We start from the raw sequence: 14,002 nt of genomic DNA on the forward strand, positions 1-14,002 counted from the left end.
TTTGTTGGAATTTCGAGCAAAACTGTATACTATTTATTAAATAAATTTCTGGAATGTATAAATGCCATCTAAGCAAGTGGCATCTATTAAAGTTGAAAAGTAGGCTAACATACCGGCTGAAGATGATTCAATGCTCGAGTGAAAGCTCTAACAACCAAAGCTGAATGCAAACTTTGTGACATATCTATTTACATATGTATGTATTACATACATCCTTTCTAGATTCTAATTTTTTAATAAATTTTTATAAAATTTTACAGAATATTCTTAGAATATTTTATAATATTAGAATATTCTTTTCTTTTAAGTAGATCCTTATTTTCTACTTATAATATTATTAATGAAATTTTACAAAATTCAAATTATCAGAATATTTGTAAAAAGAAATTTACCCTTTAATTTATTAATATTATTAGTTATTATTATCAATAATTAATATTATTTATTTTCTAAATTTTATTACAGACAATCATTTAATTCTAAGCCAAAAATTCTCTATCATCTTACATTATTCTATATTATAATCTTACATTTTTTATGTAAAATTTTTTTCTTTTAAAATATATATTTTACGTTGCATTAACTATGGAATGAATATTAGGCTGATTACATTTTAGTATACATATTTATATCTTCGAAAAAATTTAATAATGTAATCTTATGGCATCAGATTTGATTCCTGTCTTTGTATCTTTCTCTTTATATCTACATTCATAGAATATGTAGTTAATTGTCAGTTATACTTACATAATCATTTCATTTTCAGACGATTCCGGTGTGTCAAGGTTCGAGGGGAAGGTGACGAGCAGGTTTCAGACGAGAATCTTCAAGATACCTCGAACGAATCCGGCAAGAAACCTCGTCGACTAAAACGAACATGCTTGTTATAGACTATCGTCAAAGGCATCCTTGTTGGAGGATGCTGCTCGCCATCGTCATTTTGTCCGGCCTCATTAGGTATAGCGAACCAATGTCGACGAAGAGGTTAACAGACTCATCATCTTCATCATCATCGTCATCGTCGTCCACGTTATCAAATTCCGGCGAATCGAGGTCACAGAATCTTGGCTCGCCAAGCGATCTAGCCTGGCAAGCTTGGCTCCTTCTAGATCATCAAACAGGAGGTCATTCCAGCTTAGATTCAGCAAGTTTCCTCAAACGGATCACACCGAAAAGTGTGTTCATCGCGCCAGAGCTGCCAGCTTTACCGCCCTGCGCTGACGGTTATCGTGCAGATACGATGGGCAGGTGCGTGAAAATCGTGAACATCGATCACGAGGCTCACCTTGGTTTCCTTCTTCAACGGCTGAACAATCGATACGGGAACCGAGGTGGCAGCTCCGAGGCATTTAACAATAATAAAAAAAAGTCCAGCGGCCCGTTGCAGTTGAATATCCCTCTGTTTTCCATGACCAGAGAAACGATAAACAGACCAATCGTGGTTCCTTCCCAAAAGGACGTCATCGTGGCTCAAAAGAATGTAGAAGAGAAAAAAGTAGAAGAAGAGGTAATATTTTATCGACAAATTTTCTTTATCATGTATATTTATTAACTGTAAGTTAGAGAATATATCATATAGATAGGATTAATATATAAATAGGATAAATAGGATTTGCACAAATTCTTCCCTTTTTCATGTTCATTCTTTTAATGTTCATTTTTCTTTCATTCAATGTCAATTATATTAACATCATTGTTATTATTATTATATATTATATTTTAAAGGTAATAATTTAAAGTATTTGAAATATAATTTAATTAAATTGTTACAGGTAAAGAAAATAGAAGAAGACATAATGGAAAACATGGAGGAAGAGATAAAGGAAGAGCAACCGTTGGAATCTCTGGTTATGTATTATCAGACGAAGAACAACAACGAAGAACAAGAAAACGAGGACAATGTTTCTCGTGAGAATACTACCATTTCTGACGAACCTATTAATGAACCTTCCGACGAACTATTTGAAGAGGAAGATCAGAATACTACTATTCGTGATCAGAGTACAACTATCCACGATCAGAGTACAACTATCCACGATCAGAGTACTACAATCCACGATCAGAGTTCTACAATTCACGATCAGAGTACTACAATCCATGATCAGAGTACTACAATCCATGATCAGAGTACTACAATTCACGATCAAAGTACTACAATCCATGATCAGAGTACTACAATTCATGATCAGAATACTTTCATTTATGATCAAAGTACTACTGTTTATGATCAAAGTACTGCCATTTATGATCAGAGTACTAGTACCCATGATCATAGTACTACCATTCACGATCAAAATACTACTATCTATGATCAAAATACTACCATCCACGATCAGAATACTACCATTCATGATCAGAATACTACCATTCACGATCAGAGTACCACGAGTCATGATCAGAGCATTACGAGCAATGACCAAAATACTACCATTTATGATCGAAGTATTACCATCCAAGATCAAACTACTGTGCGTTCCTCGTTAGAAATTCCATGAAAAAAATATGGATTTGATTGGTTATTCGAATAGACCGAATATATACAATCATAAAAGTAGGAATGCCTATTGATCAAAAGTCTTGCATCTACAAATAAGACCATGTAGCACTATTTATCGGTGTACAATATTTCCGTACACATGTACCGTCCCGTGAGATCTATGAGGCATACATATACAAATACTACCATCCATGATCAGAGTACATACTACATATTATCCGTGATCAAAACAAAGTTAGACGTTATTCAAATAATATTTCAAATAAAATTTTCGAATAAATCTTAATAAATCGAATAAATGGAAGTCAATGATCTATCGACATGCATTTTCCAAATAATTCTTCTTTCTCAATTAAGAATTCATTCAGTCTTCTATCATATATCTATCATTCAGAATTCATCTCGCACACGTATATATATATACATATTGGAATTGGAATTATCTCAAAAATATCATCAATCATAATGCTTTTCTAAAAAAGCAAAACCTAAAACCCTTTTTCTAAAAAGTTTTTAAATTCTACGATGTTATTGGAATAACGTTTAACCCTGCGATAACTCTTTTATACGAAAATATGCGATAGAATGCATGCAATTACGGAATGAAAAAATTATTATTGTCATTAACAAAATCTATCGATATATCCTTTGGATTTTTATAAGAAGATAAAATTATATATACGTGTGATTATATCACGTACGAAATTAAAAAAAAAATTATAAATTTGACATCGCGGCCAGTAATTTTTTTTACTGCTCTACATATGCTTCGATGTGGTGTGTAATCTCTTTTTCTCATGTATTTGAATGTTAATTCGTGTACATATTAATTTTATTAAGAGAAATTGTATATACATTACATAATTAAGAAGCGTCATCAGCGTCTTAACGTGTATTAATTGTAACTGTATAAAAATATTATTGTATTATTTATAGCTAAATATATCGATGTATATTATACATTGTCGTGTCGTATCATGTAGGAAGTATTCTTAGATCGCAAAACAGAAAGAACGTATAAAAAAATCATTCGATATTGGTTTTGCGCCAAAATATCATGCTTTGTTATTATTTATAACCTGTCCAGGCATGATAAGCGATTATGTTACAAATCATTTTATTCATTAAGCATTTTTTATTGTACATAACTTAATTGTTAAAGAAACTGCATGTTACGTTGTAATTGTAATTTTTTATTGTACATAACTTAATTGTTAAAGAAATTGCATGTTACGTTGCATTACTGGATGTACTTTTTGTCCCTTTGAATTCCCGAGCAATAAGAAACTTCTCAGTAGACTCATCTCTTGTTGCTTTTGGTCTTATATTTTTTACATATTTAAAAAATTTTGTCAGATCTTTCTCCAATTGTAAAGATTTCTTACCATCCCATAGTTTACAAACAAATATTCCATTTATATGAATAATTTGTAAAGCAAATTTTAAAGCACTATATACAAGTTGCATTATATTCTCATGATCTAAATCTTTTATACCAGATGCATTTGGTGCCATATCTGATAAAAATACATTCACTTTTCGACCATTTAAGATGTTCAAGATTTTATTTTGAGATGTTGCAGCCGTAAAATCCATACCATTTAATAAAGTTGCACCTTCAATAGGATAAATTGGTTGTTTATCTATTCCTAAAACAGTTCCAATAGCATTTTTTTGTTTAGCATTTGCATTCGTGAATTTAACAGCAACTTGAGTCCAACTGCCAGGAGCAGCTCCACAATCAATTACAATTTTTCCTGGTGTCAATATCTTAAATCTTTCATTAATTTCTAACAATTTATATGCACTTCTACATCTATAATTTTCTCGTTTAGCCAATTCCACATAAGGATCTTGTATTTGTCTTGTAAGCCATAATTGTGAACTATGCTTTTTTCCTTTTAAATTTTGTGGTGTTTCTCGAAATAATGTAGAATAAGTATGTAAATTCCTTATTATCAAAAATTTTCTTGAATAATAATTCATGATATAACCTAACTTAATAATAATTTTATGTATCAAATTTACATATATAGATTGATCATTTTCTTATTTTGAATAATTTTTTATTATTCAATTATTTATTATACAAGACAATTAATAAACATTGTGCTTTGAATAAAATTATAACATTTAACAATTTTAAATAAAACTTTTTACATATATGTACTTACAAATTACGATCCGGTTTTAGTATCAGCTGATTAATACAGAAGAATACGCATGCGTAGAAACTCTATGATGGTGACGGAACTTCGTAGTTACAAAAAGTATCTCATGTGCTTGCCGGCGAAGATGTGATAGAATTCCGTGACTAAATGATCATATGAGCGAATGTTGCGATTAAAGAAGTGATTTACGATGAACCTAACTACAGGGAATCCTCACGGTAATGGCTTGCTTTATGCTGGTTTCAATCAGGATCAAGGTATGTGACCGAGTGTACTACATTTGACAGTCCGGTCATGTACTGTCAAATTTATTTTTTTACTTCTAACCTGTATATCTAATATTCTTATTTCATAAATTTATTATGATTATTTTTTTTTATATAATTGATATCGTTTTAATATAAAAAAAATATATTTTCAATAGACGCCATTTGTTCAAAATAATTAAAATAAAAAAACTTATAATCATTTTTTTTTAACCTTATTCTTGTAAGATCATAATGAATTTAATAATAAATTTGTTATAGATATGTTTTTTAAATATATTTATATATTATATTTCATTCTATTTTAATTATTTAAATTTACTTTAGCTATTATTCAAATTATCTTTTAATTACATTACATTATGTATTTTATTTATGAATATTGATTTATTTTTCTTTATAAATATAAATTAAAAAAAATTGCTTGTAAATCTATTGATATATAAACATATTTTATTCAACTTATTAAGCAATTTATTATTATAATCCATTCATTCTTTTATATTCTTTTATTTATGTATCATATGATATGATATTTCATAAAGAGTTACGTGATAATTATTCAACTGTAGTGGTTTATCTTCTTAATTTTCTGTGTGTTTACATTAATATATATCTTAAATAAGAAACATGTATGTTTCAAATACTATATTGTGATCCTAAAGAAAAAATATATCTATATACATGTAATGCAAAAATAGATAATAATATCTTTATTGTTTGTGTAATCTTTTCACTTGTAGGATGTTTCGTTTGTGGTATGGAAAATGGTTTCAGAGTATATAATTGTGATCCTTTAAAGGAAAAAGTACGCCATTTCAGTGATGGAGGTCTTGGTTATGTGGAAATGCTGTTTAGATGTAATTATTTAGCATTAGTTGGTAGTGGAGCAAAACCCATGTATCCAACAAATAAAGGTAAAATGTTATATTTTTTTTTTACTTTAAAATAAATAAAATAGATTATTTATTATATAATATATTTCAGTTATGATATGGGATGACCTTAAAAAAAGATCAGCAATTACTTTAGAGTTCAATGCTCCTGTAAAGGGTGTTAAATTAAGGAGAGATAGAATAGTAGTAATTTTAGAAGGAGTTATAAAAGTTTATACATTTACAAGAAATCCACAACAACTTCATGTGTTTGAGACTAATCCAAATCCCAGAGGTCTGTGTGTTTTATGTCCAAATAGTAGTAATTCCTTGCTTGCTTTTCCTGGTAGAAAGAATGGACATGTCCAAGGTAAAATTTTAATAAAAATTTTAAATAAAAACCTAGCTTTATTAGCTTTATTACATAAAATATCTTTCTTTTTTTTTTATTGTTACAGTAATTGATTTGGCTAATACAGAAAAACAACCATTAAATATCGAAGCACATGAAACACCTTTATCATGTATTGCTTTAAACTTACAAGGTACTAGATTAGCTACAGCTTCAGAAAAGGGCACTTTGATAAGGGTATTTGAAACACAAACTGGAAGTATGATTAATGAATTGAGAAGGGGAGCTAATCATGCAAACATTTATTGGTAAGCAAAATAAAAACATTAAAAACAATTATTTACTAATATAAAATAAAACAGTACGATTCTATTATGGTAGCATTAATTTCAATCATGATTCCACTTGGTTGTGTGTGGCAAGTGATCATGGAACTGTACATGTTTTTGCTGTAGAAGATCAAAAATTAAATCGTCAATCTAGTTTAGCATCTGCCACTTTCCTGCCAAAATATTTTAGTTCAAGCTGGAGCTTTTGTAAATTTCAAGTTCCGGGTGGTCCACAATGTATGTGTGCATTTGGAACTGATAATAATAGTATTATAGGTGAGTATTATAGTATAATGTAGCAATATAAATACTTAAGCAATTTTGATTTTTCATAACAGTATTTTTTTTATTTTTGTTGCAGTAATATGTGCAGATGGTAGTTATTATAAATTCGTGTTTAACAATAAAGGCGAATGTACGAAAGAATTTTATGCACAGTTCCTCGAATTAACGGACGATAAAATGTGATTGGAAAATAAAGAAGAGGTAAATTCTTTAAACTTTCTTAAAAATTTTATATAATCTAAATAATAAATATTTTTAATGTTATATTTTTAGTGTCCTTTGGGTGAGTTCACATAAAATAAATTATATGGAAAGTGAGTACTGTGTTTGTTATTTGAAGTCATATATGTAGAGGACCAAATGGAAAGTACTATTATTTGTTGGTGTTATGTGCACTGTGCGAAACTATTGATCATAACAAAAAAAAAACTTTAAGAAACACTAGAGGGCCTATTATTGAGATGTCTATTTATGGAACTATAAGTTCTTAAATGTTACAAAAAAAAACTCGATTTTAGAGTTTTGCTTAACGTGTCAATGTAAAAAGTAATTTTCGTACATTTAAATTAAATAATTTTTAGCTAAAGCTGATGCAAATATACGAATAATATCATTTTGAAAGTAATCCAACAATTTTCAATGGCGCATTATGCTCGGCGATTAAATCATGGTATTTTTTTATATTTATTTTATAAAATTATAAATTTGTTATTTTTTTTATCGTTACAAAAATGCTCGAATATATTTCATATTGCGTATTTCGTGTCATAAATGTTACAAATTAATGTAATATCATGAAATTTGGCTAATTATTGAAATTAAAATTTTTTTATTCGATAATTAGCCAAATAAAAAATGGGACGTATATAACGTAATCGAATTTTTATAATCTTTATTTTTATGGTTTCATACATTTAATATACATATACACAAGAAATAACTACATTCAGTTATTATTGAAATATTACCCCAAAATGTCACAAGATTGTAATGTCATAAAGAAATTGGGATCTAATACAAAATAAAAACATTATGAGACAAAACATTGTATTTGTTTGTAAAATATAAATAATATGATCAGTTGCAAGCGATCTATTTCATTTTCTATCCTTTTCGAAAGGTTGTGCGAAACTTGATAAAAAAACTTACGCAACATTAGTAATTATAATTCAGTCTTACAGAAAGAGAATGCATGTTGCGTAAATTTAAGCTTTTCGACCTAGTATCTTGTTGATAATTAAAAGAATTTTACATTTTGTTATAAGAATGATAAAAATAAAAAATATATATATTTATATTACGATATATGCGTCGCCGCATTTCGATATGCAGTTTAGATTTACATTTTTTTAAGAATAATTATAATTATTCTCTGTGCATTGTTTAAGATATTACTAAAAAAACAACACGAATTTGTTAACAATTAATAACGTACGAACAATAAGTAACATGTATAATAATACGAAAGCAAGCTTTTTGTACTGCAAACTTCTTTTGAGCTTCTGTAAAATGAAATGTCTTTGTCGTGTTATGTATAGAAGTAATATGCACAGTGTTTTTTTCTAATATAAGTTTGTCACGTGTTCTTGTTCACTATTTCAACCTTTTAATTTCTCTTTTTTCGTCAAAAATGAAACACATTCATATTTGACTAAGTTATAAAACTTTAGATGACAAGATTTAAATCATAGGCCTTGTCGTCTGATTTTAAAATTTGTTTAAAAAACACTGTCATTTTAAGAATATCTTTCGATAATAAGAGCTCTTCGTCATCGATTGCGCTCTTTCACAATCATTATAAATCCGATTTTCTATCGCTACCAGCATAGTATTTTTAAACTTCGAACGGTTTGTTCGCGTTTGCCTGAATGGCTTTCGATTTTTGCACGACTGGAATTACGGGATTTTTCTTCACATCGTGAAGAACGTGAGTCAATCCCTTTTTCGTCTCGAGACTTTTGTAACTACTATAGACGACGAACCATACGTAAGAACTAGTGATTACGAGAAAGAGAACAATTATACCTGGAAAAAAATGATATTCAAGAATGATATAAATCTAAACTTCTAATAAAAATTGTTCAAGAATGTATTTTTAACGTATTGGATTAAAGTATATGAAATCGTTATTAGAATTTTAATATTAATAAGCAAATATGTAGTTTTAAGTTTTGTCTAATATTTAATTGTTTTAATTATAAAAAAGTTGAAAGTTATAAAAAACTGTTAAAGAAAAAGAAATTTATTATAATATACGTATGTTGATATTTTATTAATTAAAAATAATTTTTAATTATTAATTATTTTTCGCTTGATTTTTATATAAATTAACTTGAAAATATAATATAAAGTTATTGAAAGTATTTAACATTGAAAAAATTTATATATGTATCAATAATACCTCATTAAATTAAGATTAAAAATCTAAAAATTATTATCAACAATGATACAAGAAATCAAGAAAAATAGAAACAATCACGTCATTCTTTAAAAAAATAAATAAGATGAATTTGAAATTTCATCTTATTATTTTATATTTATGATTTATCATTTTTCCAAATCATTAGATTTTTTATTATGTTTCACATATATTAATTTAATAATTTAATATTTGATAATTGTGATTGAATTTTGATTTTTTTTAATTTATTTATCAACTTACGTTCACAAATATCAGCTTTGCCACCGAGGGTAGCAATAAACGGACAATCTTGTTGTACCAAGAACAAAGAAATTGTCAAAGCTGATATTATTGTCATCATGATCATCATCCAGGGTGTCATAAAATGACGATTATTCTATGGGAAGAAAAAACTTATTTTATCATCGAATTATTCTTATATATGGCAACATAAAATGTAATTACCGTGAGTGCACCATACAAAAGTAGAATAGTGGAAATAAAATGTATCACTGTGATCACTAATCCACAATACATCGAATAAACTGTTTCTAAAAATATATAATAAATCTTTAGTATAAAAAACTCGAAATACATAAACCGAAGAATAAGAATAAAATAAAAATGTTGACCTCTTAAGAAATTTATTAGTTTTCCATTCAAGCATAATTTAAAAAAAGTTTCATAAGTGTATTTTTCTCAAACAAATATTTTCTAATTTCTATATTCTAATCTGTCTATATTATTTATTTTTTTCAATGACTCAAAATATATTTTAAATTAATTATTAAAAAAATATCAAATAATTTTATTTTTTTATGATCTTAATAAATTTCTTGAAGAGGTTAATTATATAATTGAAAAAAGTTTTCTTTTTATATAAGATTAGAATGTAATATATTTGAAATCATCATAAGATTATAAACACCAGTTGCATTATGATGTGCCATATCCATTTTTCTGGTATTTAAATGATTAGACGATATATCTTCTAAGGCTTCCCTTTCGAGAGCGTCTTCTGTATCTCTTACCACCATTTCTTGAATTCCCATCGCATGTGCTAATGCTAGCACGAAAAATATCATACTAAACCCGGATGTAAACTGCATTAAAAAAAAGAATGTAATTAATTGTATCAATTTGTTATGTAGTTATTATAATTAAATATATGTAGTTAAATATAATTAAATAATAAGTCATATTTACCAATTGAAATACAGCTATCAACACTGTACCCTGTTGCAGGTTGAAATAATGTAAGAAAGTTTTCAACAGTCCCACTTTCATTTTGTCTATCTTTTTTTTAATAATTTCCTACAATTATTATTCCTAAAAGTAAAGAAAAATAGACATCAACAAAATTTTTATCAATCCTAAACATTATTCAAAGTTTTATTATTTAAAAATAAGTTCTCAAACAAAATAAATTCACGAAATTCTTCAATTATCAGAAAAATTAGTAAATGTGCAATTAATATTGTACAAAATTCAAGTTAATTATGTTAAATTAATTATATAAAAAACTAATGTAATAATAGAAATAGTAAACAAAAGTAATAGAAATAGTAACAAAAATAATTACAAAGATTCTTCATTCTTCAAACGGGCAAAATTCAAAAATCTTGCTACCATTTCGTTTAAGATGCAACAGTAACAATAACATGAAGGAGGAAAAAAGTGGAAAGAAAAAATGTCAACTGTAATCAGATTCGCAATTCGGTCGCTTTCGATTTGATGTTCTTACTCACCCCGCGGAAAAAGGAGCACGAAATATCACTGAAACGTAGTTCACAATATGAATCAATAACTTTCACTGTTTCTTGCTTATACAAAAGCAAAATAACTGTTAAGCGAAATACTATCACGTGAAGGATGGAGGAATAGGAACGTGGGTATATCGTCCTCTTTGATAGCCTCGTATGAGGCTTTTGAAAGAGAACTTGAATTTAAAGGAATGTCCGTTTGTGTGCGCTCAACACACGAAACGCGAGTTTAACTCATCTAGGGGGTAAAAACGTAACCTCTAGCTATAGATTGTACGGCATGCGCACCACAGACCAATCCAATACCGCATCCTTCAAGGTGCATCCGTTCTCAATTGATCATTGATTGCTACTTGTGCAAAATGATTAATTTTCAATTTCGTAGATCTGAGTTAATAAAAGAAAATTAGTTTCGAATCTTATGAATTCGTGATTGAAAGTGTTTTAGTTTGAAATTGAGTATTATAGATATATCTCTATGGCTGAAAATCAATTTTATATTTCTATTTAAATTCTATTCAAATCTTCTATTATCAAAAATTATTTTAAAAAATTAAATTTAATTTGAAATTATAAAATTATATTTTAAAAATTATATTTCATTGTAATCTTCGGAATTTTCTACAATACAATTGATTTTCCGCGTTCTATATCTAATAATCATTAATAATAATAATTTTTAATCTATATTTTTCTATAATATTGATTTCAGATATGAAAATTATTTATTTTTATTTCAGAAATTAAAAGATCACTGTTTGACTCATATTATGAAGATATTATTTTATTATATAGTTATTTTTAAGTAATGTCACAAAATATTAAAAACTAATAATAGTAGAAAATTATAAATAGAAAATATTATTCTTTAAGTGATAAGATCAATTTTCATATAAATGTCTTACTTTATTGCTTATATATTTCTTTTATGTATGGATTTAAAATACAATTTTAAAAAAATTGAAATGAGTAATTAAAAAGAGATAAATATTTTGAAAATATCAAAACATTTTATGAAATGTTAAAATACTTTATTAAAACAATATTTTGGAAATTGTACTTTCAAATATAAAATAGGAAAATATTATTTATAATATTTTATTCTTAATAAATTTTTTTCTTTTCCATACAATTCAATTTCTATCATTATAAGACATTACATATAATTAATATTCTATTAACGTTTTATATTTTTTTAAAGAATTCACAATCGTTCCAATTGGAACGAATCGCTGATACTTATATTTACGACATAATATCATTGAAATAAATTCCATTTAAATTATTTATTGGCAATGTCGCGAAACTTTTGAATCGCAGTTCGAAAGTTGGTTCGATTGAGGTTGAATCATTTTCAAATAGTAGCCATAGAAACGCGGATTCTTTATTCTCGTTTGTATCGCGTTTGTCTTTTTCTCTTGGCACGAATCGTGACAATCCGTTCGAAGCTATTAAACCATGTTCACGTGTTGATAGCCTCAATATTTAATCTTTACAGGAGGTTAAAAAATGGATCGAAAATATCAGAAAGTGGAAATGGGAGTAGGCGCGTTTCATCACCCACCAAGAGCGAGATATAGCGAGGAAACAAAAAATTTAATGAAGCGTAAGTAAAATAAAAAATTTAATATATTTATATATAGTTAATTGAATGAATTTTAAATTTTTTATTCGATAAATTTTAATTTTAATCTTTTATGATTTTTCTTTTTTCTTCTCTTCATAATTAAAAATACGAAATATAAATAAAAATTTAAAAAAAAATTGTAATAAAGAAAAATTCTTTAAATCTTGATTTTTTGTTTGTAAAGTAGTATGTATTATTTTATGTTAATTTTCTTTTTTGAGTCAATATTTTTGTGCAGTTTTGATGCAAGAATCCAAACTAAGTATGATGAAAAGAAAATCTATTCAGGAAGCGATCAATAAAGGTGAATCTTTACCACCTGTTATGGAAAAATCAAAAATGGAAGCAAATAAACATAATCTACAATATCAGGCAAGATTAATAGATTATGATATTATATTAACTAAAATATTAATGCATATATATAACTAAAATATAAATAACATAAATTAATAAAATTGCATAGGTTTTGATGCCGACTGTATGGAAGAAACGATCAAAAGATATGATTGTTAAAAGTGGCGCGTATGAGAGAGAACAATATAGAAGATTATCTCCTTTGCGTAAGATTATATTGTTTTATTTACATATTTTTTTATATTAGAAATATGAATGAATAATTTATAAAATAATATTATTTATATAATCAAATAATTTCATATTTCATATTTTATAAAATTCATGATCTGAAATCAAATTTAGAAAATATACTATAGATAAAACTATGTTTTTCTTTTTTTTTCATTAAAATATAGGTAATAAAGAGAAGCAAAAGCGTCATTTAGCAAGTATGATGGCTTATGGAAAAGATATAGAAACTCCTCGTGAATCAAAGATTCTTCATAAAACAAAACGAGAATCAATTATTTCTGATAATGATCCCATTGATGATTGTAAGTTAATGTAATAAACACTTATTATATTATATTATATCTGCATTTAAATTTTTTTTTCTTTTTTTATCCATTTTTTAGTGGTACGTGGAATTCAAGAAAGAATGGAATTTTTAAATGACATGGAATGTCTTGGAATGGGCAAAAAATATCGTCCTATAATACAACAAGAAGTAGCGCATAAATTACGATTGATTGAATCAATAGATAAGCAAAAATGCAAGGAAATCCGAAAAGAAATGAAAGAATTTGAGAAACCATTGCCAAAACCATTTCCTTTGGGACAGCTTGATGAGAATTAATAATTTTTATAATTATAATTTTCAATTTTTTATATACAACTCTCTAATTTATATTTTTTACAAAGTTTATAATATTTTACAGTATTATATAATATTTTAGATAAGACAAATAATAGATATAATAAAATAATCGGATAAAAAATTGGAATAATAGTAAAGTATGTATATATAATAGTATATAAATATATAAATCATTTACATACATTAAATTATCAATGAATCATTAATAGATTTACATTCA

At 26.7% G+C, this 14,002-nt stretch overlaps 5 protein-coding genes across 7 annotated transcripts in view; 3 read left to right on the forward strand and 2 right to left on the reverse strand.

The window, feature by feature from the left end:
- The window catches only part of LOC122719634 (probable serine/threonine-protein kinase dyrk2), a 57,959-nt gene extending 54,799 nt beyond the window's left edge, over window positions 1–3,160 (forward strand). The window contains exons 2-3 of the mRNA XM_043945609.1: window positions 767–1,507; window positions 1,773–3,160. Of these exons, the coding sequence (XP_043801544.1) occupies window positions 878–1,507; window positions 1,773–2,495 (1,353 nt within the window). The 5' untranslated portion in view covers window positions 767–877 and the 3' untranslated portion in view covers window positions 2,496–3,160. The remainder of the gene's footprint in view (window positions 1–766; window positions 1,508–1,772) is intronic.
- Window positions 3,161–3,669: 509 nt separating this feature from the next.
- LOC122719636 (rRNA methyltransferase 2, mitochondrial) lies at window positions 3,670–4,574 on the reverse strand. Its single transcript, XM_043945612.1, has one exon. The coding sequence runs from the start codon at window positions 4,481–4,483 to the stop codon at window positions 3,728–3,730; it is 756 nt and encodes a 251-aa protein (XP_043801547.1). The 5' UTR covers window positions 4,484–4,574; the 3' UTR covers window positions 3,670–3,727.
- Window positions 4,575–4,700: 126 nt separating this feature from the next.
- On the forward strand, window positions 4,701–12,536 carry LOC122719635 (WD repeat domain phosphoinositide-interacting protein 3). Of its 2 annotated transcripts, XM_043945611.1 has the most exons (8): window positions 4,701–4,925; window positions 5,678–5,851; window positions 5,922–6,179; window positions 6,268–6,469; window positions 6,543–6,766; window positions 6,852–6,976; window positions 7,049–7,058; window positions 12,438–12,536. In XM_043945611.1, the coding sequence occupies exons 1-6, from the start codon at window positions 4,859–4,861 to the stop codon at window positions 6,956–6,958; spliced, it is 1,032 nt and encodes a 343-aa protein (XP_043801546.1). In that variant the 5' UTR covers window positions 4,701–4,858; the 3' UTR covers window positions 6,959–6,976; window positions 7,049–7,058; window positions 12,438–12,536. The 2 variants fall into 2 exon arrangements, with proteins under 2 accessions (XP_043801546.1, XP_043801545.1); XM_043945610.1 differs by lacking the exon at window positions 12,438–12,536 and having other exon boundaries at window positions 7,049–8,556.
- Window positions 8,600–11,158, reverse strand: LOC122719637. Of its 2 annotated transcripts, none has more exons than XM_043945613.1 (6): window positions 10,925–11,158; window positions 10,383–10,505; window positions 10,105–10,279; window positions 9,642–9,727; window positions 9,438–9,573; window positions 8,600–8,800 (listed from the first exon to the last, which is right to left on the reverse strand). In XM_043945613.1, exons 2-6 carry the CDS (start codon window positions 10,461–10,463, stop codon window positions 8,610–8,612), a joined length of 669 nt encoding a protein of 222 aa, XP_043801548.1. In that variant the 5' UTR covers window positions 10,464–10,505; window positions 10,925–11,158; the 3' UTR covers window positions 8,600–8,609. The 2 variants fall into 2 exon arrangements, with proteins under 2 accessions (XP_043801548.1, XP_043801549.1); XM_043945614.1 differs by lacking the exon at window positions 10,925–11,158 and adding an exon at window positions 10,759–10,885.
- Window positions 12,449–13,761, forward strand: LOC122719660 (UPF0193 protein EVG1). Its single transcript, XM_043945662.1, has 5 exons — window positions 12,449–12,545; window positions 12,805–12,938; window positions 13,033–13,129; window positions 13,322–13,459; window positions 13,541–13,761. The coding sequence occupies exons 1-5, from the start codon at window positions 12,449–12,451 to the stop codon at window positions 13,759–13,761; spliced, it is 687 nt and encodes a 228-aa protein (XP_043801597.1).
- The last annotated feature ends 241 nt before the right edge of the window (window positions 13,762–14,002 follow it).

The sequence above is a fragment of the Apis laboriosa genome, unplaced genomic scaffold (assembly GCF_014066325.1).
Source record: "Apis laboriosa isolate Shangri-la unplaced genomic scaffold, ASM1406632v1 scaffold91_cov154, whole genome shotgun sequence".
Lineage (NCBI taxonomy): Eukaryota > Metazoa > Arthropoda > Insecta > Hymenoptera > Apidae > Apis > Apis laboriosa.

Coding starts and splice junctions, on each gene's coding strand:
- LOC122719636 (XM_043945612.1), bottom strand. CDS start 4,483: ATGAATTATTATTCAAGAAAATTTTTGATAATAAGGAATTTACATACT.
- LOC122719635 (XM_043945611.1), top strand. CDS start 4,859: ATGAACCTAACTACAGGGAATCCTCACGGTAATGGCTTGCTTTATGCT. Junction 4,926..5,677: donor TGGTTTCAATCAGGATCAAG/GTATGTGACCGA, acceptor TTTCACTTGTAG/GATGTTTCGTTTGTGGTATG. Junction 6,180..6,267: donor AAAGAATGGACATGTCCAAG/GTAAAATTTTAA, acceptor TTATTGTTACAG/TAATTGATTTGGCTAATACA.
- LOC122719637 (XM_043945613.1), bottom strand. CDS start 10,463: ATGAAAGTGGGACTGTTGAAAACTTTCTTACATTATTTCAACCTGCAA. Junction 10,280..10,382: donor TGATAGCTGTATTTCAATTG/GTAAATATGACT, acceptor TTTTTAATGCAG/TTTACATCCGGGTTTAGTAT. Junction 8,801..9,437: donor CAAAGCTGATATTTGTGAAC/GTAAGTTGATAA, acceptor ATTTTTTTCCAG/GTATAATTGTTCTCTTTCTC.
- LOC122719660 (XM_043945662.1), top strand. CDS start 12,449: ATGGATCGAAAATATCAGAAAGTGGAAATGGGAGTAGGCGCGTTTCAT. Junction 12,546..12,804: donor AACAAAAAATTTAATGAAGC/GTAAGTAAAATA, acceptor ATTTTTGTGCAG/TTTTGATGCAAGAATCCAAA. Junction 12,939..13,032: donor AACATAATCTACAATATCAG/GCAAGATTAATA, acceptor AAAATTGCATAG/GTTTTGATGCCGACTGTATG.